Consider the following 25930-nt stretch of genomic DNA (forward strand, 5'->3'; position numbering starts at 1 on the left):
TTGGGTCTGAGTGGTGCAGCGGTCTAAAGCACTGCATCTCAGTGCTAGAGGTGTCATTACAGACCCTGGTTCGATCCTGGGCTGTATCACAACTGGCAGTGATCAGGATTCCCATAGGGCGGCGCACAATTGGCCCAGCTTTGTCCGGGTTAGGGGAGGGTTTGGCGGGGTAGGCCGTCATTGTAAAATAAGAATTTGTTCATAACTGACTTGCTTAGTTAAGTGAATATATACATTTTAATTTGAACAATTATGTAGCCCATACAACGTGCCAAGAGAGGGGATGTTTTGACATGCTCTCAATGTACAGTGTTTTGCTTTGAGCTCTCATCCAGCCCATGAGCTGTGGGCGGTACTGTCCCTCCCTATGTGAGGAAAATGACAGCACAGGGATCACACATTGAAATATCCTTGGTTGTTGCACATTAGACAAGCAGTACTTGGAAATATCTGATTTGGATTTAAATGCATGTTTGTCTGCGTTAATCTAATGGTATTGCAAGTGTTATACAATGAGTTTGCGAGACTCTCCGGACCAGAATAAATTGTGGCATATCGGTCCATGTATTATAACTGCGCTAATACTCATAAAGTCAACGGTTTGCACGCCGGTGTCAACGGACGGGCGAGTCGAGACCGCTGAGGCTGAGGTACGTGTTTTATCTGTAGCTTATTAGAAGTTTTCTTTAAGTGTTTACTGCTTGAAACTTTAGAACTAGACTATTTTTGACGAGATTTTGTAACACTAAGACCGCGTTTACACAGGTAGCCAAATCTGATATTTGTTCACGATCAGATATTTGTCAGAGTTAGTCTGATTGGTCAAAATACCTATTAGTGGGAAAAAAATAACAGAATGGCTGCGTTTTGTATATAAAGTGTAGAGTTGAATGAATATAGTAATTTGACTCACCTAAATTAAGCCAGGTAGCATACGCCCACAGCAACTGTCAGTTTAGAGTGGTTGTTTTTGGAGGGATAGGCAGGCTACCCCCGATTGAGCTATGATAATGGGAAACCAAAGAGGAAAATGGCTGTCGGTGTAAAATCCATTAGAATCTAATGCATGAGTCTTTTCAATATCTTGTGCTCAGGAATGGATGGGTTTTTGTCGATTTATTAATTTCCCTATATGACCTGATGAGTCTCTTCCATCTAGCTCTAGCAGGCATTTTATCTTCCAGCAAGATTCCACAGCTACATTCTGGCAGGTATAAATACTAAAATGAAAATGAGTTATCCTATTCCACTTTGGTTATACTTACTGCACATAACACCTTCATTACAGTTTCAGTTTTCAAACCTAAATTATAGTCTAACATGTTTTACCCAGCTCAATTTGTTATGCTGTTTTATTTCAATATACACTGAACGAAAATGCAACAATTTCAAAGATCTTAAAGGAAATCAGTCAATTGAAATAAATTCATTAGGCCCTAATCTATGGATTTCACATGACTGGGAATACAGATATGTATCTGTTGGTCACGTATGTTGATTGTGGCCTGTGGAATGTTGTCCCACTCTTCAATGGCTGTGTGAAGTTGCTGAATATTGGTGGGAACTGGAACACGCTGTCGTACACGTCGATCCAGAGCATCCCAAACAGGCTCAATGGGTGACATGTCTGGTGAGTATGCAGGCCATGGAAGAACTGAGACATTTTCAACTTCCAAGAATTGTGTACAGATACTTGCGACATGGGGAAATGCATTATCATGCTGAAACATGAGGTGGTGGCCGTGGATGAATGGCACGACAATGGGCCTCACGATCTCGTCACGGTACCTCTGCATTCAAATTGCCATTGATAAAATGCCGTCGTTGTCCGTAGTTTATGCCTGCCCATACCAAAACCCCACCACTACCATGGGGCACGGTTCAAAAGGTTGACATCAGCAAACCACTTGGTAACACAACGCCATACACGTGGTCTGCGGTTGTGATGCCGGTTGAACGTACTACCAAACCGGGATTCATCCGTGACGAGCACACTTCTCCAGCGTGCCAGTGGCCATTAAATGTGAGCATTTGCCTACTGAAGTTGTTTACGACACTGAACTGCAGTCGGGTCAAGACCCTGGTGAGGACAACAAGCACGCAGATGAGCTTCCCAGAGACTGTCTCGGAGCATTCCGCAGGTGAAGAAACCAGATGTGGAGGTCCTGGGTTACACGTGGTCTGCGGTTGTGAAGGCGGTTTGGACGTACCACCAAATAATCTAAAACGATGTTGGAAGAGAAATTAACATTAAATTCTCTGGCAACAGCTCTGGTGGATATTCATGCAGTCAGTATGCAAATTGCACGCTCCCTCAAAACTTGAGACATCTGTGACATTTTAGAGTGGTTTGACAATGTAACTTCTCTCTCCACATTCCCTGTGTGTTAGGGGTCGGACACACACAGGATTGTCTGCCGTTTGCCAGCCGAGAGTATTTAGCACCTCTGAACTGAGTTGTCATCTGTTGATTTTTTTAAAATTTCCTCCCCATAACATCTCTAATCATACCTCTTCCTGTCGGTGCCTGTTGTTAACATCAAGCCCAGTGGTTAGAACCTGATAACGGATGGTCTCTCTACTCTCTTTCTGTAAGATGGGTGGTCCGGAGTCCATCACTCCTCTCCTCAGTCACCCAGAGGGATGAGGGCGGAAAGTTAGCATGCTCCTACCTGACAGTGACTATAACATGTCTTTTTAAAGACATGTAGAGAGGCCCTAAGGAAATAGTTGAAGTTTACAAGGCTAAGGCAAATTAATGTCTGATTTAATAATGTTTAAAAACCAAGTAAGTGTGGGAGTCTCATGAAAAATAATGATGTAACGTTTATTGCAGGGCTTCCTGGAGAAATATGGCTACCTGCACCAGGACAATCACATACACAATCCTGCAGAGGTCAAAACAGCAGTCCGGTACGGTACTACTGTCTCTCAAATAACTCTTATCACTTTTGAATTGTCTCCATCTCCTTCATGCAATTCTGTTCTGTGTCGGTTTCTCTCTCTTTGTCCCCTTACATTCTCCACTGGCTAAGACTTGGCCATATCGTCTCTCTCACACTGTATTTCACAGCCTCACCCTCTGTTCTCAATTCGACCCTGGGGGGCATAGAGTAGTCTTCCTAATCAGAGAGCCTGTTGCCCAGTGGAGCAGAATATTTATGTTGGCTCGAAGACTCAAGTCATAATCGAATTACGTCTGCTAAATGACTTAAAATGTAAATGTAAATGAATTACTTACATTGGATTACGCACTCAACGTTTTACATTGAAAAATGCACTTATCAACATCTCTGTTGGCTGATTAGAGTCAGTACAAGGCTATTAACCTGGTAGCTGAGTCAGGCTGTATGGTGGTAGGGGAGGGTGTAGGTCTGTGGGCCAACCCATGGAGTGGTAATGTAAAAAGGCAGGCAGTAAAATATTCCCTCACTACCACCGAACTGGGAAACCTCCTCTGTTGAACCCTCTCCTAACCACTCTGGAATGTAGAGTTCAAATCTCACTAAGAATGCTATACTGTTGATATACAGTGCTTTCAGAACGTATTCATACCCCTTGACTTATTCCACATTTGTTGTGTTACATCCTGAATTCAAAATGGATTAAATAGATTTTTCCCTCAGCCATCTACAGTCGTGGCCAAAAATTTTGAGAATGACACAAATATTAATTTCCACAAAGTTTGCTGCTTCAGTGTCTTTAGATATTTTTGTCAGATGTTACTATGGAATACTGAAGTATAATTACAAGCATTTCATAAGTGTCAAAGGCTTTTATTGTCAATTACATGAAGTTGATGCAAAGAGTCAATATTTGCAGTTTTGACCCTTCTTTTTCAAGACCTCTGCAATCCGCCCTGCTATGCTGTCAATTAACTTCTGGGCCACATCCTGACTGATGGCAGCCCATTCTTGCATAATCAATGCTTGGAGTTCGTCAGAATATGTGGGTTTTTGTTTGTCCACCCGCCTCTTGAGGATTGACCACAAATTCTCAATGGGATTAAGGTCTGGGGAGTTTCCTGGCCATGGACCCAAAATATTGATGTTTTGTTCCCCGAGCCACTTGGTTATCACTGTTGCCTTATGGCAAGCTGCTCCATCATGCTGGAAAAGGCATTGTTCGTCACCAAACTGTTCCTGGATGGTTGGGAGAAGTTGCTCTTAGAGGATGTGTTGGTACCATTCTTTATTCATGGCTGTGTTCTTAGGAAAAATTGTGAGTGAGGACACTCCCTTGGCTGAGAAACAACCCCACACATGAATGGTCTCAGGATGCTTTACTGTTGACATGACACAGGACTGATGGTAGCGCTCACCTTGTCTTCTCCCGACAAGCTTTTTTCCGAATGCCCCAAACAATCGGAAAGGGAATTCATCAGAGAAAATCAGTCTGTCCCTGATGTTTTTCCTGAAGAGAAGTGGCTTCTTTGCCGCCCTTCTTGACACCAGGCCATCCTCCAAAAGTCTTCTCCTCACTGTGCGTGCAGATGCACTCACACCTGCCTGCTGCCATTCCTGAGCAAGCTCTGTATTGGTGGTGCCCCGATCCCGCAGCTGAATCAACTTTAAAAGACGGTCCTGACACTTGCTGGACTTTCTTGGGCGCCCTGAAGCCTTCTTCACACCAATTGAACCGCTCTCCTTGAAGTTCTTGATGATCCAATAAATGGTTGATTTAGGTGCAATCTTACTGGCAGCAATATCCTTGCCTTTGAAGCCATTTTTGTGCAAAGCAATGATGATGGCACATGTTTCCTATCAGGTAACCATGGTTGAAAGAGGAAGAACAATGATTCCAAGCACCACCCTCCTTTTGAAGTTTCCAGTCTGGTATTCAAACTCAATCAGCATGACAGAGTGATCTCCAGCCTTGTCCTCGTCAACACTCACACCTGTGTTAACGAGAGAATCACTGACATGATGTCAGCTGGTCCTTTTGTGGCAGGGCTGAAATGCAGTGGAAATGTTTTTGAGGGGGATTCATTTCATTTGCATGGCAAAGAGGGACTTTGCAATTCATCTGATCACTCTTCATAACATTCTGGAGAAAATGCAAATTGCCATCATACAAACTGAGGCGGCAGACTGTGAAAATTAACATTTGTGTAATTCTCAAAACTTTTGGCCACGACTGTACACGCAATACCCCATACCATTGGGTGCAGTGATCACAATATAATGGCTGTATAAAGTTCCAAAAACTGGGCCTAAAATAGTGTTTAATTAAGAGATCATACAAACGATTTTGCTGTGGCTCTTATGTGGATGATGTTAAAAATATTTGTTGGTCTGATTAATAAGGAGCATCCAGATGCTGCACTTGATTAATTAAGAAACTGACTGTTAAGAAACTGATTGTTAGAATTGTTAAGGCTCCATGGATTGATGAGGAATTGAAAAACTGTATGGTTGAAAGAGATGGGACAAAAGGAGTGGCTAATAAGTCTGGCTGCACATCTGACTTACTACAAATTGAGAAATGATGTCCAAACTCAACAAAAATAATAAACTGTGTTATGAAGCCAAGACCAATGATATAAAAAATGATGGGGAAAAAAACTTTGGAGTACTTTTAATTCAATTATGGGCAATTATCTTTCATTGAATCAGATGGCTTATTCGTCACAAAACCATTTGATGTTGCCAATTATTTTAATGATTACTTAATTTGCAAAGTGGGCAAACTTAGCCAAACTTAGCCAGGAACAGTGAGCCATCGTACTCATTCATAACAAAAACGAATTAAGGAAAGAAAAGCATTGTAAGTTTGAATTTTGTTAAGTTAGTGTGGGAGAGGTGGGAAAATGATTGTTATCGATCAATAATGACAAACCTCCTGGCATTGACAACTTAGATGGAAAGCTACTGAGGATGGTAGCTGACTCTATAGCCACTCCCGTCTGTCATATCTTTAATCTGAGCCTAGAGTAAAGCCATAATCATTCCACTACCCAAGAGTGGTAAAGCGGCCTTTACTGGTTCTGACAGCAAAGCTATAAGCTTGCTGGCAGCTCTTAGCAAACTGTTGGAAAACATTGTGTTTGGCCAAGTACAATGCTTTTTCTCTGTAAACAAATGAACAATAGACTTTCAGCATGCTTATAGAGAAGGGTGTGCTCAACATGTACTGCACTGACACAAATGGCCGATGATTGGCTTAAAGAAATTAATAATAAGAAGATTGTGGGAGCTGTACTGTTAGATTTGATATTATTGACCATAACCTCTTATTAAGAAAACGTATGTGTTATGGCTTTTCAACCTCTGCCATATCGTAGATTCAGAGCTATCTATCTAATAGAACTCAGAGGATTTTCTTTAATGGAAGCTTCTCTAATGTCAAACATGTGAAGTGTGGTGTACCACATGGCAGCTCTCTAGGCCCTCTACTCTTTTCTATTTTTATCAATGACCTCCCACTCGCATTAAACAAAGCATGTGTGTCCATGTATGCTGATGATTCAACCATACGCATCAGACCTCAGCTGAATCTGCTAATGAATGGTGTGGCTGTTGAACAAGTTGAGGAGACTAAATTACTTGGTGTTACCTTAGATTGTTAACTGTCATAGTCAAAACATATAGATTCAATGGTTGTAAAGATGGGGAGAGGTCTGTCCACAAAACAAGTCCGGCAGTCTCTAGTTTTATCTCATCTTGATTATTGTCCAGTCATATGGTCAAGTGCTGCAAAGAAAGTTACGCTGCAGCTAGCCAAGAACAGAGGCACGTCTTGCTCTTCATTGTAATCAGAGGGCTAATACACTGCTCAAAAAAATAAAGGGAACACTTAAACAACACAATGTAACTCCAAGTCAATCACACTTCTGTGAAATCAAACTGTCCACTTAGGAAGCAACACTGATTGACAATACATTTCACATGCTGTTGTGCAAATGGAATAGACAACAGGTGGAAATTATAGGCAATTAGCAAGACACCCCCAATAAAGGACTGGTTCTGCAGGTGGTGACCACAGACCACTTCTCAGTTCCTATGCTTCCTGGCTGATGTCACTTTTGAATGCTGGCGGTGCTTTCACTCTAGTGGTAGCATGAGACGGAGTCTACAACCCACACAAGTGGCTCAGGTAGTGCAGCTCATCCAGGATGGCACATCAATGTGAGCTGTGGCAAGAAGGTTTGCTGTGTCTGTCAGCGTAGTGTCCAGAGCATGGAGGCGCTACCAGGAGACAGGCCAGTACATCAGGAGACGTGGAGAAGGGCAACAACCCAGCAGCAGGATCGCTACCTCCGCCTTTGTGCAAGGAGGAGCAGGAGGAGCACTGCCAGAGCCCTGCAAAATTACCTCCAGCAGGCCACAAATGTGCATGTGTCTGCTCAAACGGTCAGAAACAGACTCCCTGAGGGTGGTATGAGGGCCCGACGTCCACAGGTGGGGGTTGTGCTTACAGCCCAACACCGTGCAGGACGTTTGGCATTTGCCAGAGAACACCATGATTGGCAAATTCGCCACTGGCGCCCTGTGCTCTTCACAGATGAAAGCAGGTTCACACTGAGCACATGTGACAGACGTGACAGAGTCTGGAGACGCCGTGGAGAACGTTCTGCTGCCTGCAACATCCTCCAGCATGACCGGTTTAGCGGTGGGTCAGTCATGGTGTGGGGTGGCATTTCTTTGGGGGGCCGCACAGCCCTCCATGTGCTCGCCAGAGGTAGCCTGACTGCCATTAGGTACCGAGATGAGATCCTCAGACCCCTTGTGAGAGCATATGCTGGTGCGGTTGGCCCTGGGTTCCTCCTAATGCAAGACAATGCTAGACCTCATGTGGCTGGAGTGTGTCAGCAGTTCCTGCAAGAGGAAGGCATTGATGCTATGGACTGGCCCGCCCGTTCCCCAGACCTGAATCCAATTGAGCACATCTGGGACATCATGTCTCGCTCCATCCACCAACGCCACATTGCACCACAGACTGTCCAGGAGTTGGCGGATGCTTTTGTCCAGGTCTGGGAGGAGATCCCTCAGGAGACCATCCGCCACCTCATCAGGAGCATGCCCAGGCGTTGTAGGGAGGTCATACAGGCACGTGGAGGCCACACACACTACTGAGCCTCATTCTGACTTGTTTTAAGGACATGACATCAAAGTTGGATCAGCCTGTAGTGTGGTTTTCCACTTTAATTTTGAGTGTGAATCCAAATCCAGACCTCCATGGGTTGATAAATTGGATTTCCATTGATTATTTTTGTGTGATTTTGTTGTCAGCACATTCAACTATGTAAAGAAAAAAGTATTTAATAAGATTATTTCATTCATTCAGATCTAGGATGTGTTATTTTAGTGTTCCGTTTATTTTTTTGAGCAGTGTATTAATACTATGCATGCCAGTCTCTCTTGGCTAAGATTTGAGGAAAGACTGACTGCGTCACTTCTTGTTTTTTTTTTTTAAGAAACCTGAATGTGTTGGAAATTCCAAATTGTTTACATAGTCTACTTAAAAAGAGCACTGACACATACACACCTGATGCCCCCTGGACTGTTTTAATAACACGGTACCTCATTTTGTTTACCTGTCGGTCCCAGCCTCGAACTCAGGTCCTGTATGTACATAACTGACCCGCTCTGCCCATTCATCGCCATTTCCCCGTTGTTGTCTTAGCTCTCCTGATCAACACCTGTGATTGCTTTATGCCTCTCACTAAAGTCAATATGCCTTGTCTACTGCTGTCTTGGCTAGTTCTTCACTGTAGAGCCCTCTGTCCCGCTCAACAGGCCTTAGATAGCTCTTTTGTCCCACCCCACACACATGCGGAGACCTCACCTGGCTTAACTGGTGTCTCCAGAGACTAAACTTCTCTCATCGTCACTCAACGCCTAGATTTACCTCCACTGTACTCACATCCTATCACACCATTGTCTATACATTATGCCCTGAATCTATTCTACCACGCCCAGAAATCTGGTCCTTTTATTCTCTGTTCCCAACGCACTAGACGACCAGTTCTTATAGCCTTTAGTTGTACCCTTATCCTACTTCTGCTCTGTTCCTCTGGTGATGTAGAGGTTAACCCAGGCCCTGTAGCCCCCAGTTCCACTCCTGTTCCCCAGGCGCTATCATTTGTTGACTTCTGTAACCGTAAACGCCTTGGTTTCATGCATGTTAACATCAGAAGCCTCCCCCCTAAGTTTTTTTTCCATTGCTTTAGCACACTCCGCCAACCCTGATGTCCTAGCCGTGTCTGAATCCTGGCTTAGGAAGTCCACCAGAAATTCTGAAATTTCCATCCCCAACTACAACATTTTCCGCCAAGATAGAACTGCCAAAGGGGGTGGAGTTGCAATCTACTGCAGAGATAGTCTGCAGAGTTCTGTTATGCTATCCAGGTCTGTGCCCAAACAGTTCAAGCTTCTACTTTTAAAAATCCACCTTTCCAGAAATAAGTCTCTCACTGTTGCCGCTTGTTATAGACCCCCCTCAGCCCCCAGCTGTGCCCTGGACACCATATGCAAATTAATTGCCCCCCATTTATCTTCAGAGTTAGTACTGTTAGGTGACCTAAACTGGGATATGGTTAACACCCCGGCCATCTTACAATCTAAGATAGATGCCCTCAATCACACACTAATTATCAAGGAACCTACCAGGTACAACCCTAAATCAGTAAACACGGGCACCCTCATAGATATCATCCTGACCAACCTGCTCTCTAAATACACCTCTGCTGTCTTCAACCAGGATCTCAGCAATCACTGCCTCATTGCCTGCGTCTGTAATGGGGCCGGGTCAAATGACCACCCCTCATCACTGTCAAACGCTCCCTAAAACACTTCAGTAAGCAGGCCTTTCAAATCGACCTGGCCCGGGTATCCTGGAAGGATATTGACCTCCTTCCGTCAGTAGAGGATGCCTGGTTATTCTTTAAAAGTGCTTTCCTCACTATCTTAAATAAGCATGCCCCATTAGAGAAATGTAGAACTAAGAACAGATATAGCCCTTGGTTCACTCCAGACTTGACTGCCCTTGACCAGCACAAAAACATCCTGTGGCATTCTGCATTGGCATCAAATAGCCCCCACGAAATGCAACTTTTCAGGGAAGTTAGGAACCAATATACACAGGTAGTTAGGAAAGCAAAGGCTAGCTTTTTCAAACAGAAATTTGCATCCTGTAGCACAAACTCCAAAAAGTTCTGGGACACTGTAAAGCCCATGGAGAATAAGAGCACCTCCTCCCAGTGCACTGAGGCTAGGAAAAACTGTCACCACCGATAAATCTATGATAGTCGAGAATTTCAATAAGCATTTCTCTACAGCTGGCCATGCTTTCCACCTGGCTACCCCTACCCCGGTCAACAGCTCTGCACCCCCCACAGCAACTTGCCAAAGCCTCCCCCACTTCTCCTTCACCCATATCCAGATAGCTGATGTTCTGAAAGAGCAGCAAAATCTGGACCCCTACAAATCAGCCGGGCTAGACAATCTGGACCCTCTGTTTCTAAAATTATCTGCCGCAATTGTTGCAACCCCTATTACTAGCCTTTTCAAACTCTCTTTCGTATCGTCTGAGATCCCTAAAGATTGGAAAGCTGCCGCGGTCATCCCCCTCTTCAAAGGGCGAGACACTCTAGACCCAAACTGTTACAGACCTATAACTATCCTACTTTGCCTTTCTAAAGTACCTTTTCCGCTATGCAATCTGGTTTCTGAGCTGGTCATGGGTGCACCTCAGCCACGCTCAAGGTCCTAAACGATATCATAACCGCCATCGATAAAAGACAATACTGTGCAGTCGTCTTCATTGACCTGGCCAAGGCTTTCGACTCTGTCAATCACCGCATTCTTATCGGCAGACTCAACAGCCTTGGTTTCTCAAATAACTGCCTCTCCTGGTTTACCAACTACTTCTCAGATAGAGTTCAGTGTGTCAAATCTGAGGGCCTGTTGTCCGGACCTCTGGCAGTCTCTATGGAGGTGCCACAGGGTTCAATTCTCGGGCCGACTCTTTTCTCTGTATACATCAATGATGTCGCTCTTGCTGCTCGTGATTCTCTGATCCACCTCTACGCAGACGACACCATTCTGTATACAGGCCCTTCTTTGGACACTGTGTTAACAAACCTCCAGACAAGCTTCAATGCCATACAACACTCCTTCCGTGGCCTCCAACTGCTCTTAAAGGCAAGTAAAACTAAATGCATGCTCTTCAACCGATCGCTGCCTGCACCCGCCCGCCAATCCAGCATCACTACTCTGGACGGTTCTGACTTAGAATATGTGGACAACTACAAATACCTAGGTGTCTGGTTAGACTGCAAACTCTCCTTCCAGACTCACATTAAGCATCTCCAATCCAAAATGAAATCTAGAATCGGCTTCCTATTTCGCAACAAAGCATCCTTCACTCATGCTGCCAAACATACCCTCGTAAAATTGACAATTCTACTGATCCTTGACTTCGGCGATGTAATTTACAAAATAGCCTCCAACACTCTATTCAGCAAATTGAATGCAGTCTATCACATTGCCATCCGTTTTGTCACCAAAGCCCCATATACTACTTACCACTGCGACCTGTATGCTCTCGTTGGCTGGCCCTCGCTTCATATTCTTCGCCAAACCCACTTGCTCCAGGTCATCTATAAGTCTTTGCTAGGTAAAGCCCCGCCTTATCTCAGCTCACTGGTCACCATAGCAGCACCCATCCGTAGCACGCGCTCCAGCAGTTATATTTCACTGGTCATCCCCAAAGCCAACTCCTCCTTTGGCTGCCTTTCCTTCCAGTTCTCTGCTGCCAATGGCTGGAATGAATTGCTAAAATCACTGAAGCTGGAGTCTTATATCCCCCTCACTAACTTTAAGCATCAGCTGTCAGAGCTGCTTACCGATCATTGCACCTGTACACAGCCCATCTGTAAATAGCCCACCCAACTACCTCATCCCCATATTATTTATTTTTTTGCTCCTTTGCACCCCAGTAACTCAACTTGCACATTCATCTTCTGCACATCTATCACTCCAGTGTTAATGCTAAATTGTAATTATTTCACCACTATGGCCTATTTATTGCCTTACCTCCCTAATCTTACTACATTTGCACACACTGTATATAGATGTTTCTATTGTGTTATTGACTGTACGTTTGTTTATCCCATGTGTAACTCTGTGTTGTTTGTGTTGCACTGCTTTGCTTTATCTTGGCCAGGTCGCAGTTGTAAATGAGAACTTGTTCTCAACTGGCCTACCTGGTTAAAAACAGGTGAAATAAAAAAGAATAATTAAAAAATAATTAAAAAACACACTTACCCCACCAGACATGCCACCAGGGGTCTTTTCACAGGCCCCAGGTCAAGAACAAATTCAAGGAAACGTACAGTATTGTACAGAGCCATGAGTTTGGAACTCCTTTCCATCTTATATTGCGCAAGTTAACAGTAAACAAATAAAGCAACACCTCACGGCACAGCGCCTTTCCCCCATGTGGTAAGGATAGAGGTAACAACGAAGCCAGCCAAATACAGGCAAATCTTTGATGAGATCCTGCTTCAGAGTGCAAACAACCTTAGAATGGGGAAAAGATTTACGTTCCAACAGGACATTGACCCCAACGACTCAAAGCTGTAATCGCCGCCAAAGGTGCTTCTACAATGTATTGACTCATTGGGTATTCCCTTTGTCATTATGGGGTATTGTTTTTATTTTATTTTTATTTAACAAGGCAAATCAGTTAAGAACAAATTGTTATTTACAATGATGGCCTACCAAAAGGCCTCCTGGGGTTAAATTAAAAAAATATATAGAACAAAATACGCATCACGACAAGAGAGACAACACTACATAAAGAGAGACCTAAGACAACAACATAGCAAGGCAGCAACACATGACAACACAGCATGGTAGCAACACAACATGACAACAACATGGTAGCAGCACAAAACATGGTACAAACATTATTGGGCACAGACAACAGCACAAAGGGCAAGAAGGTAGAAATAACAATTCATCACACAAAGCAGCCACAACTGTCAGTAAGTGTGTCCATGATTGAGTCTTTGAATGAAGAGATTGAGATAAAACTGTCTGGTTTGAGTGTTTGTTGCAGGTCGTTACAGTCGCTAGCTGCAGCGAACTGAAAAGAGGAGTGAACCAGGTATGTGTGTGCTTTGGGGACCTTTAACAGAATGTGACTGGCAGAATGGGTGTTGTATGTGGAGGATGAGGGCTGCAGTAGATATCTCAGATAGGGGGGAGTGAGGCCTAAGAGGGTTTTATAAATAAGCATCAACCAGTGGGTCTTGTGACAGGTATACAGAGATGACCAGTTTACAGAGGAGTATAGAGTGCAGTGATGTGTCCTATAAGGAGCATTGGTGGCAAATCTGATGGCCGAATGGTAAAGAACATCTAGCCGCTCAAGAGCACCCTTACCTGACAATCTATAAATGATGTCTCCATAATCTAGCATGGGTAGGATGGTCATCTGAATTAGGGTTAGTTTGGCAGCTGGGGTGAAAGAGCCATTACGATAGAGGAAACCAAGTCTAGATTTAAATTTAGCCTGCAGCTTTGATATGTGCTGAGAGAAGGACAGTGTACCGTCTAGCCATACTCCCAAGTACTTATATGAGGTGACTACCTCAAGCTCTTAACCCTCAGAGGTAGTAATCACACTGGTGGGGAGAGGGGCATTCTTCTTACCAAACCACATGACCTTTGTTTTGGAGGTGTTCAGAACAAGGTTAAAACTTCTTATGGATGGGTGGCAGTATTGAGTAGCTTGGATGAAGAAGGTGCCCAGAGTAAACTGCCTGTTACTCAGTCTCAGAAGCTAAGATATGCATATTATTAGTATATTTGGATAGAAAACACTCTGAAGTTTCTACAACTGTTTGAATGATGTCTGTGAGTATAACAGAACTCATATGGCAGGCAAAAACCTGAGAAAAAATCCAACCAGGAAGTGTGGAAATCTGAGGTTTGTAGTTTTTCAAGTGATTGCCTATCCAGTATACAGTGTCTGTGGGGTCATTTTGCACTTCCTAAGGCTTCCACTAGATGTCAACAGTCTTTAGAATGTTGTTTCATGCTTCTACTGTGAATGGGGAGAGAATAAGAGCCATTGGAATCAGATGACTGAGAAAATGACATGAGCTCAGTGGCGCGCGCTCCCGTGAGAGTTAGGTGTGTTCCTTTTCATTTCTGAAGACAAAGGAATCGTCCGGTTGGAATATTATGGAAGATTTATGATAAAAACATCCTAAATACTGATTCTATACATCGTTTGACATGTTTCTACGAACTGCAATATAATTTTTTAGACTTTTCGTCTGAACTTACTGCGCGAGCACAGTGCATTTGGATTACTCGATGGAACGCGCAAACAAAATGGAGGTATTTGGACATTAAGGATGGACTTTATCGAACAAAACAAACATTTATTGTGGAACTGGGATTCCTGGGGGTGCATTCCGATGAAGATCATCAATGGTAAGTGAATATTTATAATGGTATTTGTTACTTCTGTTGACTTCAAAATGGCGGGTATCGGTATGGATTGTTTTGATGTCTGAGCACTGTACTCAGATTATTGCAAAGTTTGCATTCGCCGTAACCCTTTTTTGAAATCTGACACAGCGGTTGCATTAAGGAGAAGTGTATTTTTAATTCTGTGCATAACACTTGTATATTTTATCAAAGTTTATGATAAGTATTTCTGTAAATTGATGTGGCTCTCTGCAAAGTCACTGGAGGTTTTGGAGGCAAAGCATTACTGAACATAATGCCCCAATGTAAATTGAGATTTTTGAATATAAATATGAACTTTATCGAACAAAACATATATGTATTGTGTAACATGAAGTCCTATGAGTGCCATCTGATGAAGATCATCAAAGGTTAGTGATTAATTTTATCTCTATTTCTGCTTTTTGTGACTCCTCTCTTTGGCTGGAAAATGGCTGTATGTTTTTTTGTGACTAGGTGCTGACCTAACATAATCGTTTGGTGTGCTTTCGCTGTAAAGCCTTTTTGAAATCAGACACTGTGATTGGATTAATGAGAATCTTTTCTTTAAAATTGTGTATAATACTTGTATGTTTGAGAAATTTTAATTATGAGATTTTTGCTGTTTTGAATTTGGCGCTCTGCACTTTCACTGGCTGTTGTCATATCGATCCCGTTAACGGGATTTCAGCCGTAAGAAGATAACGACTTAGGGCTAGCCATTGTAAGTTTAGAGTCACTCGCCCCAACAGTGCGTGTGTGCTGGACGCGAGCGAAAGCTCGGGAGAGAGGGGGGAGTGTGGTGGGGGTAACTGTACCAGACAGGGGGAGACAGACCAGGGCAGACGGTGAACAGATCGCCAGGTGGAATCCAAGTTGCATTGCCACAGGCAACGGGAGTAGGTGTTACACCCACTTGGGAAAAGCTTTTATTTCTCCTGACAATTGTTGTGTCCAAAGGGCTCGACACCTTTCACGTCACACCTCAGTGCTTATTGAAGTTGTATCTGGTCTGTCCCCGCAAACCTGGCAGCCTTAACTCAGCATTCAGTCCCCATAAAGCAAAATATATCACTGTAATGTACTTTATTTTTCATGTTTTTCACTTTTATTTCTTCTTTTTCTTCTTGGCTTTCAAAATAGCATCAGACCAAACATTACTCACTCAGTTCCAGGTTAGATGGTGTCCTCAGGTCTCTGCTGTTTGTTTGCTAGAGCACCCTCCGTATAGCTTGGAAACAGGAAACATTGGTAGCAGTAATCTATCCGGTCAATTTTGTCAAAAATATGGTTGTAGGTTTGGAGTTCTGATCTGGAGCTATCATCTATCATTTTTTTATAAACATGTTGAAAAATGTGAGAACTCACATGCAGCTGTGTGTCTCTCTCTCTCTGCCTAACTTGTTTAGATGGGTAAGACAATTCAGGCTGTAACACAACAAAATGTGGAATAAGTGAAGGGGTATGAATACAATCTGAACCCACCAGTTTATTAGATACACCACCCTGTTCACGAAAATGGATCGCTCCTACAGACAGTGAGTCACGTGTCCGTGGTTTGCTATATAAAGCAGGCATCGAGGCATTCGGTTACTGTTCGATTAAATGTTTGAATGAGCAAAACGAGTGACCTGAGCGACTTTGAGTGTGGATTGATCGTCGGTGCCAGGCGCGCCAGATCCAGTACCTCAGAAACTGCTGCCCTGGGCTTTTCAAGCATGGCAGTGTCTAGGGTTTACCAACAATGGTGCAACAAACAAAAAACTTCCAGTCAACGGCAGTCCTGTGGGTGAAAACAGCTCATTGATGAGAGAGGTTGAAGGAGAATGACAGGAATCGTGCAAGCTAACAGGCGGGCCGCAAACAGACAAATAACGATGCAGTACAACAGTGGTGTGCAGAACGGCATCTCGGAACGCACAACTCGTCGATCCTTTAATGGGCTATTGCAGCAGACGACCACACCCGGTTCCACTCCAATCATCTAAAAACAAGAAGAAACGGCTCCAGTGGGAATGCGATCACCAACACTGGACAATTGAGGAGTGGAAAAACATTGCCTGGTACATGAAAGTGAGCTAAATTTACTTGAGAGAATTCAGGCTGTTCTGGAGACCAGCACTAGATGGGTGTACCTAATAAACTGTCCAGTGAGTGTATAATATAATCATTAGATATACTCTTTGAGTAATCAGGTTTGAGAACGTGATTGTCTCTTTGCGTGAGTTAAATACAGCAGGGACAATGACACTGAAATTATGACATCAAAATGTATTCCTCAGTGTGACCAAGACAGAGTTTGTTTCATGTATTGTTTATTGGTATGCTAATCTGTGTTCACTTTTTCGCCACCTCCTCTCTCACAGGGAGTTTCAGTGGCTGTCCCACCTGCCCGTCACAGGACAGCTGGATGGTGCCACCCTGAAGCAGATGGGCACACCGCGGTGTGGGGTAAAGGATGAGGGCAGCCATCAGGTCTGGGCCCAGAGAGTCTATGCAGTCTTCACAGGCAAGATGGCGTCCAATGGGTCACAAAACCGCGGGAAACGCTATGCTCAACCAGGTGAGGGAATACACTCAAAGGTGTGTGTGTGTGTGTGTGTGTGTTTGTACTGGCGTGCGTGCCCTAAGCAGGTAGTCAGTGGCGCGCCAAGGTAACAATGGCTTTTGTTTCATGTTGTTGAGCTCTGTATATTTGCACAGCCGTGAGTTTTCCAGTGACATAAACCTCCCCAGCACAAACCTCCCAGACGAGCTGAATGCCTTCTATGCTCGCTTCGAGGCAAACAACACTGAGCCATGCATGAGAGCCCCTGCTGTCCAGGACAATTGTGTGTTCTCGCTCTCCGTGGCCGATGTAAGTAAGAATTTTAAACAGGTAAACACTCACAAGGCCGTTGGGTCAGATGGAATACCAGGCCGTGTTCTCAGAGCATGCACAGACCAGCTGGAAACTGTCTTTACGGACATTTTCAATATCTCGGTCTGTAATCCCAAAGGTAATCTCAAAGGTAACCTGCTTAAATGACTATCGTGCCATAGCATTTACATCTGTAACCATGAAATGCATTAAAAGGCTGGTCATGGCACACATCAATAATCGCAAACCGCCCCAACAGATCCACAGATGACACAATCTCTATTGCACTACACACTGCTCTCTCCCAACTGGACAAGAGGAATACATATGTGAGAATGCTGTTCATTGACAACAGGTCAGCGTTCACCACCATAGTTCCTTCCAAGCTCATCACCAATCTCGGTATCCTTGGACTGAACACCTTCCTCTGCAACTGGATCCTAAACTTTCTGATGGGCCGCCCCCAGGTGGTGAGGGTAGGTAACAACATCTGCCACGCTGACACTCAACATGGGGGCCCCTCAGGGTTGTGTGCTTAGTCCCCTTCTGTACTCCCTGTTCACCCATGACTGTGTGGCCACGCACAACTCTAACACCATCATCAAGTTTGCTGACGACATGACTGTGGCAGGACTGATTGCAGATGACAATGAGACAGACAGCCTACAGGGAGGAGGTCAGAGACGTGGCAGTGTGAAGCCAGGATAACAACCTCTCTTTCAACATCAGCAAGACAAAGGAACTGATCGGGGACTACAGGAAATGGAGGGGCGAGCCTGCCCCCATCCACATTGACAAGGCTGTAGTGGAGCAGGTCGAAAGCTTCAACTTACTCGGTGTCCACATTACTAAGCACTTAACATGGTCCTCTCAAACCAGCACAGTTGTGAAGAAGGCACGACAAAGCCTCTTCCCCCTCAGGAGGTTGAAAAGATTTGACGTGGTCCCTCAGATCCTCAAAAAGTTCTACAGCTGCACCATTGAGAGCATATTGACTGGCTGCGTCACCGCTTGGTATGGCAACCCCACTGCTCTCGATCGCAAGGCGCTACAGAGGGTGTTGTGGACAGCCCAGTACATCACTGGGGCAGAGCTCCCTGCCATCCAGGACCACTATACCATGCAGTGTCAGAGGAAGACCTGGAAAATTGTCAAAGACCCCAGCCATCAAAGCCATTTACTGTTCACTCTGCTACAGCAGGTCAAGTGGTACCGGAGCGCCAAGTCTGGGACCAAAAGGCTCCTGAACAGCTTCTACCCCCAAGGCATAAGACTGCTGAACAGTTCATCAAATGGCTAACCTGACTATTTGCATTGACCCTTTTTTGCACTGACTCTTGCACTAACTCAATGCACACTGGACACTCCAACACACACACACACACACACATGCATATTGATGCCACACACACACTTTCACACGCTTCACATACACTGCGCTGCTACTCATTTTATTATCTATCCTGATTGCCTAGCCACTTTTACCCCTACCTACATGTACATATTACCTCAACTACAGTACCTCGTACCCCTGCATATTGACTCGGTACTGGTACTCTTTATGTATAGCCTCGTTATTGTTATTTATTGTGTTACTATTTTCTATTTTTGTTGGCCAATTTTCAACTCTGCATTGTTGGGAAAGAGCTCGTACGTAAGCATTTCACGGTAAAGTCTACACCTGTTGTGTTCGGCGTATGTGACAAATAAAATGTGATTTTGTTTTGATATGCTTGTGGGAGTCTGTGGCTGTGGTAGCTCCAGAGCTTAGAAAGCGTGCACACCGTGGTCTAGGTGGTTCTCCTGTCGTAAAGCCCATGACTAATAGCACTGAGGGCTGTAGTTAAAGCTTAGAAGAGCGTCTGATGTCCCACGCTTTGTCCAGAACGACCCCTCTGCTGCAGGGGTACTAGTGGTTATCTACTCAACTCTACCTGTACCTAGCAAATTACACTGCATTCTATGGCGTCTCATTAGCATATTCACTGCAGATGAATTGTACCATACATACCCCACTGGATCAGAACATATATTCTGGATTTTGGTTATCCATAAAGCATAACGTTTTAGTCAAAGCAGTAAGGTTACCTCTTTTTCCTCCTAGGAAGTATGATTGACAGTTGAAACAATGCCACAATTTGACACCAACACCAGTGCAACTTCCAATGCATGTGGCGGTTGACTGTTATACTTGGTCTCTTAAGAAGTTTTGACCCTGCACAGATCCTCTGCTTGTGTCTACTGTTTATGTTAGACGGTATCTGGTCTCTCACTACATGAGAGAAAAACAGTAACTTTAACAGCCGTGTCAGTGACCATGAGGAGGAGGCAACCATCCCTCCCATGTTCCTGCTCATAGCCTGAACTGTTAACACTCGGCATTCTTCTCTGTCTCTCAGGGGATTGGCTAATACTCTGGGAATGTAGTGGCGTCGGACGGTCTCTCTCACTTCAAGCCAGTACCTGATGAGGCCTGTCCTCTGTTCGCTAGCTGGGTAAATAACAGATCTCTGTTGTTTTGAGACCTGAGACGAGCCGCTGTCTTTTTCATCACCATTTTAGAGAAATTACTCTTATGACAAGCAGGAGTGTTATTAAGCGAAACAAGAATGGTAATGACGGATGTTGTTTCACCTCCATGTGAAAGTTACGACTACAACAGGTGTCCGGTGTACCTCAGGCAAGCCCATGGTCGTGTTCATTGGGCACCAAACAGAAGAAAAACAAACGGATTAAGAGAGGGACTACCTGGACTCCAAAAATAAACACACATTTTTGAACACGAACACGTCCCTGATGTTTCAACCAAACTTTCCCCCTTTCATATAATGTAATGAGCACTTCTAAATTAATGTGGATGATACCATGATTACGGATAATCGTGTATGAATCGTGAATAATGATGAGTGAGAAAGTTACAGATCCACAAGTATCATACCCCTAAGACATGCTAACCTCTCACCATTACGATAACAGGGGAGGTTAGCAATTTTTGGGTGGTATGATATTTGGTGCCTAAAATTCATTGTTTACGGTTCATTCAGGATTATCTGTGATCATGGTAGCATCCACATTAATATAGAAGTGTTTAGAAACATATTATATTCTTATTTACAATAAAAGTGACTCCAAAATGACAATACAATATTTACTAATTATTTCTATTGGGCTCAAAATAATCTGAAACACAACCAAAACAAACGGCAAATGCATCAAACAAATTTGTAGTCACAAGCTTGATGTAGTCATTGCATGCAATGAATATGGGACCAAATACTTAACTTTTACTACTTTAATACACATAAGTGAATTTGGGCTCCTGAGTGGCGCAGCGGTTTAAGGTGCTAGAAGGGTCACTACAGACCCTGGTTTGATTCCAGGCTGTATCACAACCGGCCGTGATTGGGAGTCCCAAAGGGCGGCGCACAATTGGCCCAGCGTCGTCTGGGTTAGGGTTCGGCCGGGATAGTCCGTCATTGTAAATAAGAATTTGTTCTTAACTGACTTGCCTAGTTTAATAAAGATTAAATACAATTAAAATTTGTTCCAATACTTTTCGTTCCCATAAAATTGGGGGGGACTATGTACAAAAAGTGCTGTAATTTCTGAACGGTTCACTGTCATTGTATAATTTCAAATTCAGTGCTGGAGTACAGAGCCAAAACAATAAAAAATGTGTCACTGTCCCAATACTTTTAGAGCTCACTGTATGTGGTTTTGATGACATAAAACCGATAAATTACTTGGATCAGATTTGTTTTCATTTGCCATTGTTGTTTGGCAGAGGAAAGGAGGTGCTACTACCGTGCCTCCCGGGAATAACAAGCAGACTTACTGTAGCTCTTATCCTGGAAGACTAGCTGTGGGAATCTGACGCAGGTTCCCACTGATATTTACAGAGGCTACATTCCATCACCCTTGTTCAAGATAAGCAGTGCAGGTTGTGAATGCTCCGTGTTTGTGAGAGGCGTGTGCTTTTTTGGAACCACAGCCCCTGACTGACCACATGCTTTCTCTCTGGGTTGAGGTGTGAATGGGTATCAAATTTTTTAAGCCATATTACTGTGATTATTTGATATGGCTGTACGTTATGATGATAACGTACAATAGATGCTGCACTGGCTCAGTGCTGTGGCTCTCTAGGGAGTCTCCCTCTGCGGATACTGTCCCCTTACATCTCTCAGACAGACCAGTGATAGGATAGAGCCAAGTCTGTGTTTGCCTCAAACATACTCTCTTGCACAAGAAAGACCCACCACTGTTCTCTTCTACTAACAATAACCATCGCTATCAGATAATCTTGGTCACTTCCTAGAGAGATTTCTCCCCCCCCCCCCACCAACACTACTTTACACGCCATAATTCTAATTACTTCCATAAGGGAAGTCAAGGAATGTCTTCAGTATAACTTCCTGCCGTTGTTGGTCTCCAGTGGGACCCTCTTACTCAGTGGAGGTCTATGAGTGCTAGAATCAAGGCAATGACTCAAGGCCACTGCCCACTGTGCAAATGTCAGTGTGGACGTAACTGCATGTAAATGGTCTTTGAACTCCTCCTGATGAGTCCACCAAGTTCATTTGCCTGAATACACTTAACTTGACCCGACATTTGTACTGTTTTAGTTCAACTGCTTTTGCGATAGTGTGGTGGTGGGCAGTCTAATATTTTATGAACAATCTTCTCTTTGATAAGACTTCACAACCCATATCAACATAGGGTACTGAATGATAGTGTTTAAAAGGAGCTTTAAAATCTTTTTATCAGATCACCACAATGGGAATGATGTTCAGACTTTTTTCTAATGGCAGATCCCCAAAGCTATCATTATATGAAAGACACGGAGAGGCTCATTTAGAAAACTTGATTGAAAACCTAATTAACAACATTAACCACCCTAGCCTCCATTAAACATGTTATGATCTCTCCCATTCTGGATATCCTTATGGATAGGGTATGTTTGTCTTTGGATCAGGCAACCAGGTTTTTCCTGCTGAATGTTGTCAGATCTCCCTTCACAGACGTTTATCCTGGTTAAATAAAGGCTATATGAAAAAACGATTCGATAAAAATCCTAGTTCACTTCTTCACCCGTTCGTCATATTATTTTGTGAGCAGTTTTAAGAGGTTGAAATACGTGGACCAATATCCCCTGGTCATGGCAGTGTCCTTTAAGCAGAAAACAGAGATAAGACTTTAGAGGAGAGGTATTTCTTTGACCTCATCTTTACTAGAGGCTGCTCGCCTACTAATGTCACCGCAACCCCTCTCCAGGTCTCTGATCACTACTTTGTTTCCTTTTCTGGCTCCCTTTCCTCCAACCCTAACCACTCAGCCCCTACCCAGATGGTCATGCGCCGTCGCAGTCTTCGCTTTCTCTCTCCCACTACTCTCTCCTCTTCTATCATATCTCTCCCTTCTGCTAAATCCTTCTCCCTCCTGTCTCCTTATTCTGCTTCTTCAACCATACTCTCCTTCCTTTCCTCATCCTATGACTCGCACTGTCCCCTTTCCTCCCAGCCAGCTTGGCCCTCTCCTCCTGCTCCGTGGCGGAGTGACTCATGCGAGCTTACAAAACAGGGCTGTGGGCAGCTGAGCAAAAATGGAGGCAAACTAAACTTCCAGAGGACCTATCATCCTTTCACTCCCTCCTCTCTACCTTCTCTTCCTCTGTATCCACTGCTAAAGCCACTTTATACCACTCAAAATGTCAAGCTTTTGCCTCTAACCCAGTGGTTCTTAACCTGGGTTCGATCGAACCCCAGGGGTTCGGTGAGTCAGTCTCAGGGGTTCGGCGGAGGTCAAGACACACACCCGACTCATATGATTCGTGATGACACGCCCCGCTTGGCCATCATTGGCTGCAGGTGATCACGCAACATCGCTTGGCCTATCTGTGCTGCAGGGAATTTGGCGCGCTCAGTAGTCGAATTGTGACTGTCGTGATGGTACGTCGTGTGATTTCTGTACCCGCGGAACTGAAGCAAGCAATTGCCACGCACTTAGATGAGCTTGCAAAGTCTCTCGACGGATACTTCCCTACAAGATAGTCATATCCAGCATGGGTGAGACAGCCATTCACGTTTAGTGTTGAGACAACATGTCAATGATGAATACCTCGATGAAATCATTGAAATTCAGCAGAGCCAGGTTCAACAGCAACTCTTCAGAACAACAACGTTAGAGTCTAACCTGAGGAAACTCTTTTCCACCTTCTCCCACCTCCTTAATCCGCCACTCCCGCCCTCCTCCCTCTCTGCGGACAACTTTGTCACAACCACTTTGAAAAAAGGTTGACGACATCCGTTACTCATTCACTTAGCCTATTGAGTCCACTGGTCTCACTCACTACGACTTGACCACTTTCTCTCCCCTCTCTCTCCAGATGATATCCTGCAACTAGTGAGGTCTAGCCGCCTGACAACCCCATCCCCTCCTCCCTTCTCCAGACCATCTCTGGAGACCTTCTCACTTCCCTCATCAACACATCTCTGGCCACTGGCTTCAAAATGTCCCAAGTTGCTCCCCTCCTCAAGAAACCAACACTCGACTCATCTGATGTCAAACTATAGGCCTGTATCCCTTTCTTCTTTTCTTTCCAAAACACTTGAGCATGCTGTCTCTGCTCAACTTTCTCGTTATATCTCTCAGAATGGTCTCAGAACGGTCACCAGTCAGTGTTCAAGACGGGTCACTCAACTGAGACTACTCTTCTCTGTGTCAGAGGCTCTCTTCACTGCCAAAGCTGACTCTCTCTCCTCTGTTCGCATCTTCCTAGATCTATCCACTGCCTTCGACACCATGAACCATCATGTCCTCTTCACCCTCTCAGGACTGGGCATCTCAGGCTATGCAAACTCTTGGATTGCATCCTACCTGGCAGGATCTGTGTCCGCACCATGTACTCTTACTACTGGTGTCCCCCAGGGCTCGATTCTAGGCCCTCTTCTCTCTACACACCAAGTCACTCGACTCCGTCATATCGTCACATTGTCTCTCCTATTATTGCTATGCGGATGACACTCAACTATTTTTCTCCTTCCCCTCCTTCTGACACCCAGTGGTGACACACATCTCTACATGCCCGGCAGATATCTGAACTTGGATGTCGGCCCACCACCTCAAGCTCAACCTCGACAAGACGGAAAGGCCTGCCCACTTAAAGACCTCTCAATCACAGTTGACAACTCCACAGTGTCACCCTCCCAGAGTGCAAAGAACATTGGCATGACCCTGGACAACACCCTGTCGTTCTCTGCAAACATCAAAGCTGTGACCCGCTCCTGGAGGTTTATACTCTACAACATCAGTAGAGCACGACCCTACCCTTACACAGGAAGCAGCGACGGGCCTAATCTAGGCACTTGTCCTCTCCCGTTTGGACTACTGCAACTCGCTGTTGGCTGGGCTCCCTGCTTGTGCCATCAAATCCCTGCAACTTATCCAGAATGCAGCAGCCCGTCTGGTTTTCAACCTTCCCAAGTTCTCTCATGCCACTCCACTCCTCCGCACACACCACTGGCTTCCAGTCGAAACTCGCTTCCACTACAAGACAATGATGCTTAGCTACGGAACAGCAAGAGGAACTGCCCGACCCTGCACTTTCTATGCCTGTGATATGTGGTTGTCCCACCTAGCGATCTTAAGATGAAGGCACTAACTGTAACTTGCTCTGGATAAGAGTGTCTGCTAAATGACTAAAATGTAAATGTAAATGATCCAACAGGACAGGTTCAATTAATGCAATCAAGTTGGCTACCTCTTGTTGAAGCAGGAAAGTTCCTAACAGGACATTCCCAGGTGTGGGGGGGGGGGGGGGGGCTGTGGTGAAACGTCCATAGCATCGTTACTTTAGTCTAGGACAGGCTGCATTAATGCAGTCAACTCACCAAGCTCTCAGCGGAGCTTTTGCATCTTCACCAGGAAGGCCTCAGGAGAGTTCGCCACAGGCCCTCTATCGTCTGCACATGGGCATCCAACTTAAGCTTCTATCCGTGACAGGCTGAATGTATGGATGCAGATCCCTTTGATTACCAAAGAAAAAAAATACAATTGTTCAATAATAATCACTTTAAAAGAAACAAGTAGACTAGCGAATTACTTTTCAATAGCACGAGAAGACACGGATAAGGAAACAATTAAGTAAAATACACTGGTAAGACGCAAGTAATGCTCAAAGTTTAAAGCAACTGACGAAATCAATGCATGGCTCTTTGACGATTTGTGACAGCTGCGTCAGAATGACTAGGAATGCACAATAGTTCTAGAATATGGTGCTTAATATTCAGATTTGTAATAGTAGGAACAAAACCACACACTTCAGTGGAGTCTGGTTGGAGGAGCTATAGGTGGACAGGCTCACTATAATTGCTGGAAAGGAATAAATGGAACAGTATCAAACATATGGAAACCACATTTGACTCCATTTTATTCCAGCCATTATAATGAGTCCATTCTCCTATAGCTTCTCCCACCAGCCTCCACTGACACGTATTTTCTCTCATTACATTATGGCTGCCAGGAATGTGGTCCATCCTTATGTAATGTAGCTCGAGTCAGTGTGTAATAATTGCTTGCTGTGCATGTCAACAGCGCGTAAAACCATGCA

At 44.4% G+C, this 25930-nt stretch overlaps 1 protein-coding gene across 3 annotated transcripts in view; it reads left to right on the forward strand.

The window, feature by feature from the left end:
- Positions 1-329: 329 nt before the first annotated feature.
- The window catches only part of mmp28 (matrix metallopeptidase 28), a 43400-nt gene continuing 17799 nt past the window's right edge, over positions 330-25930 (forward strand). Inside the window, exons 1-3 of one of the 3 annotated variants that reach the window (XM_014161999.3) lie at positions 330-650; positions 2837-2913; positions 16832-17028. In XM_014161999.3, coding sequence (XP_014017474.2) covers positions 513-650; positions 2837-2913; positions 16832-17028 — 412 coding nt within the window. In that variant the 5' untranslated portion in view covers positions 330-512. Of the gene's footprint in view, positions 651-2836; positions 2914-13019; positions 13114-16831; positions 17029-25930 lie in introns of those variants that run through there. The other 2 variants (XM_014161998.3, XM_045703350.2) reach the window with 2 other exon arrangements.

This window comes from Salmo salar, chromosome 20 (genome assembly GCF_965601325.2).
Source record: "Salmo salar chromosome 20, fSalSal1, whole genome shotgun sequence".
Lineage (NCBI taxonomy): Eukaryota > Metazoa > Chordata > Actinopteri > Salmoniformes > Salmonidae > Salmo > Salmo salar.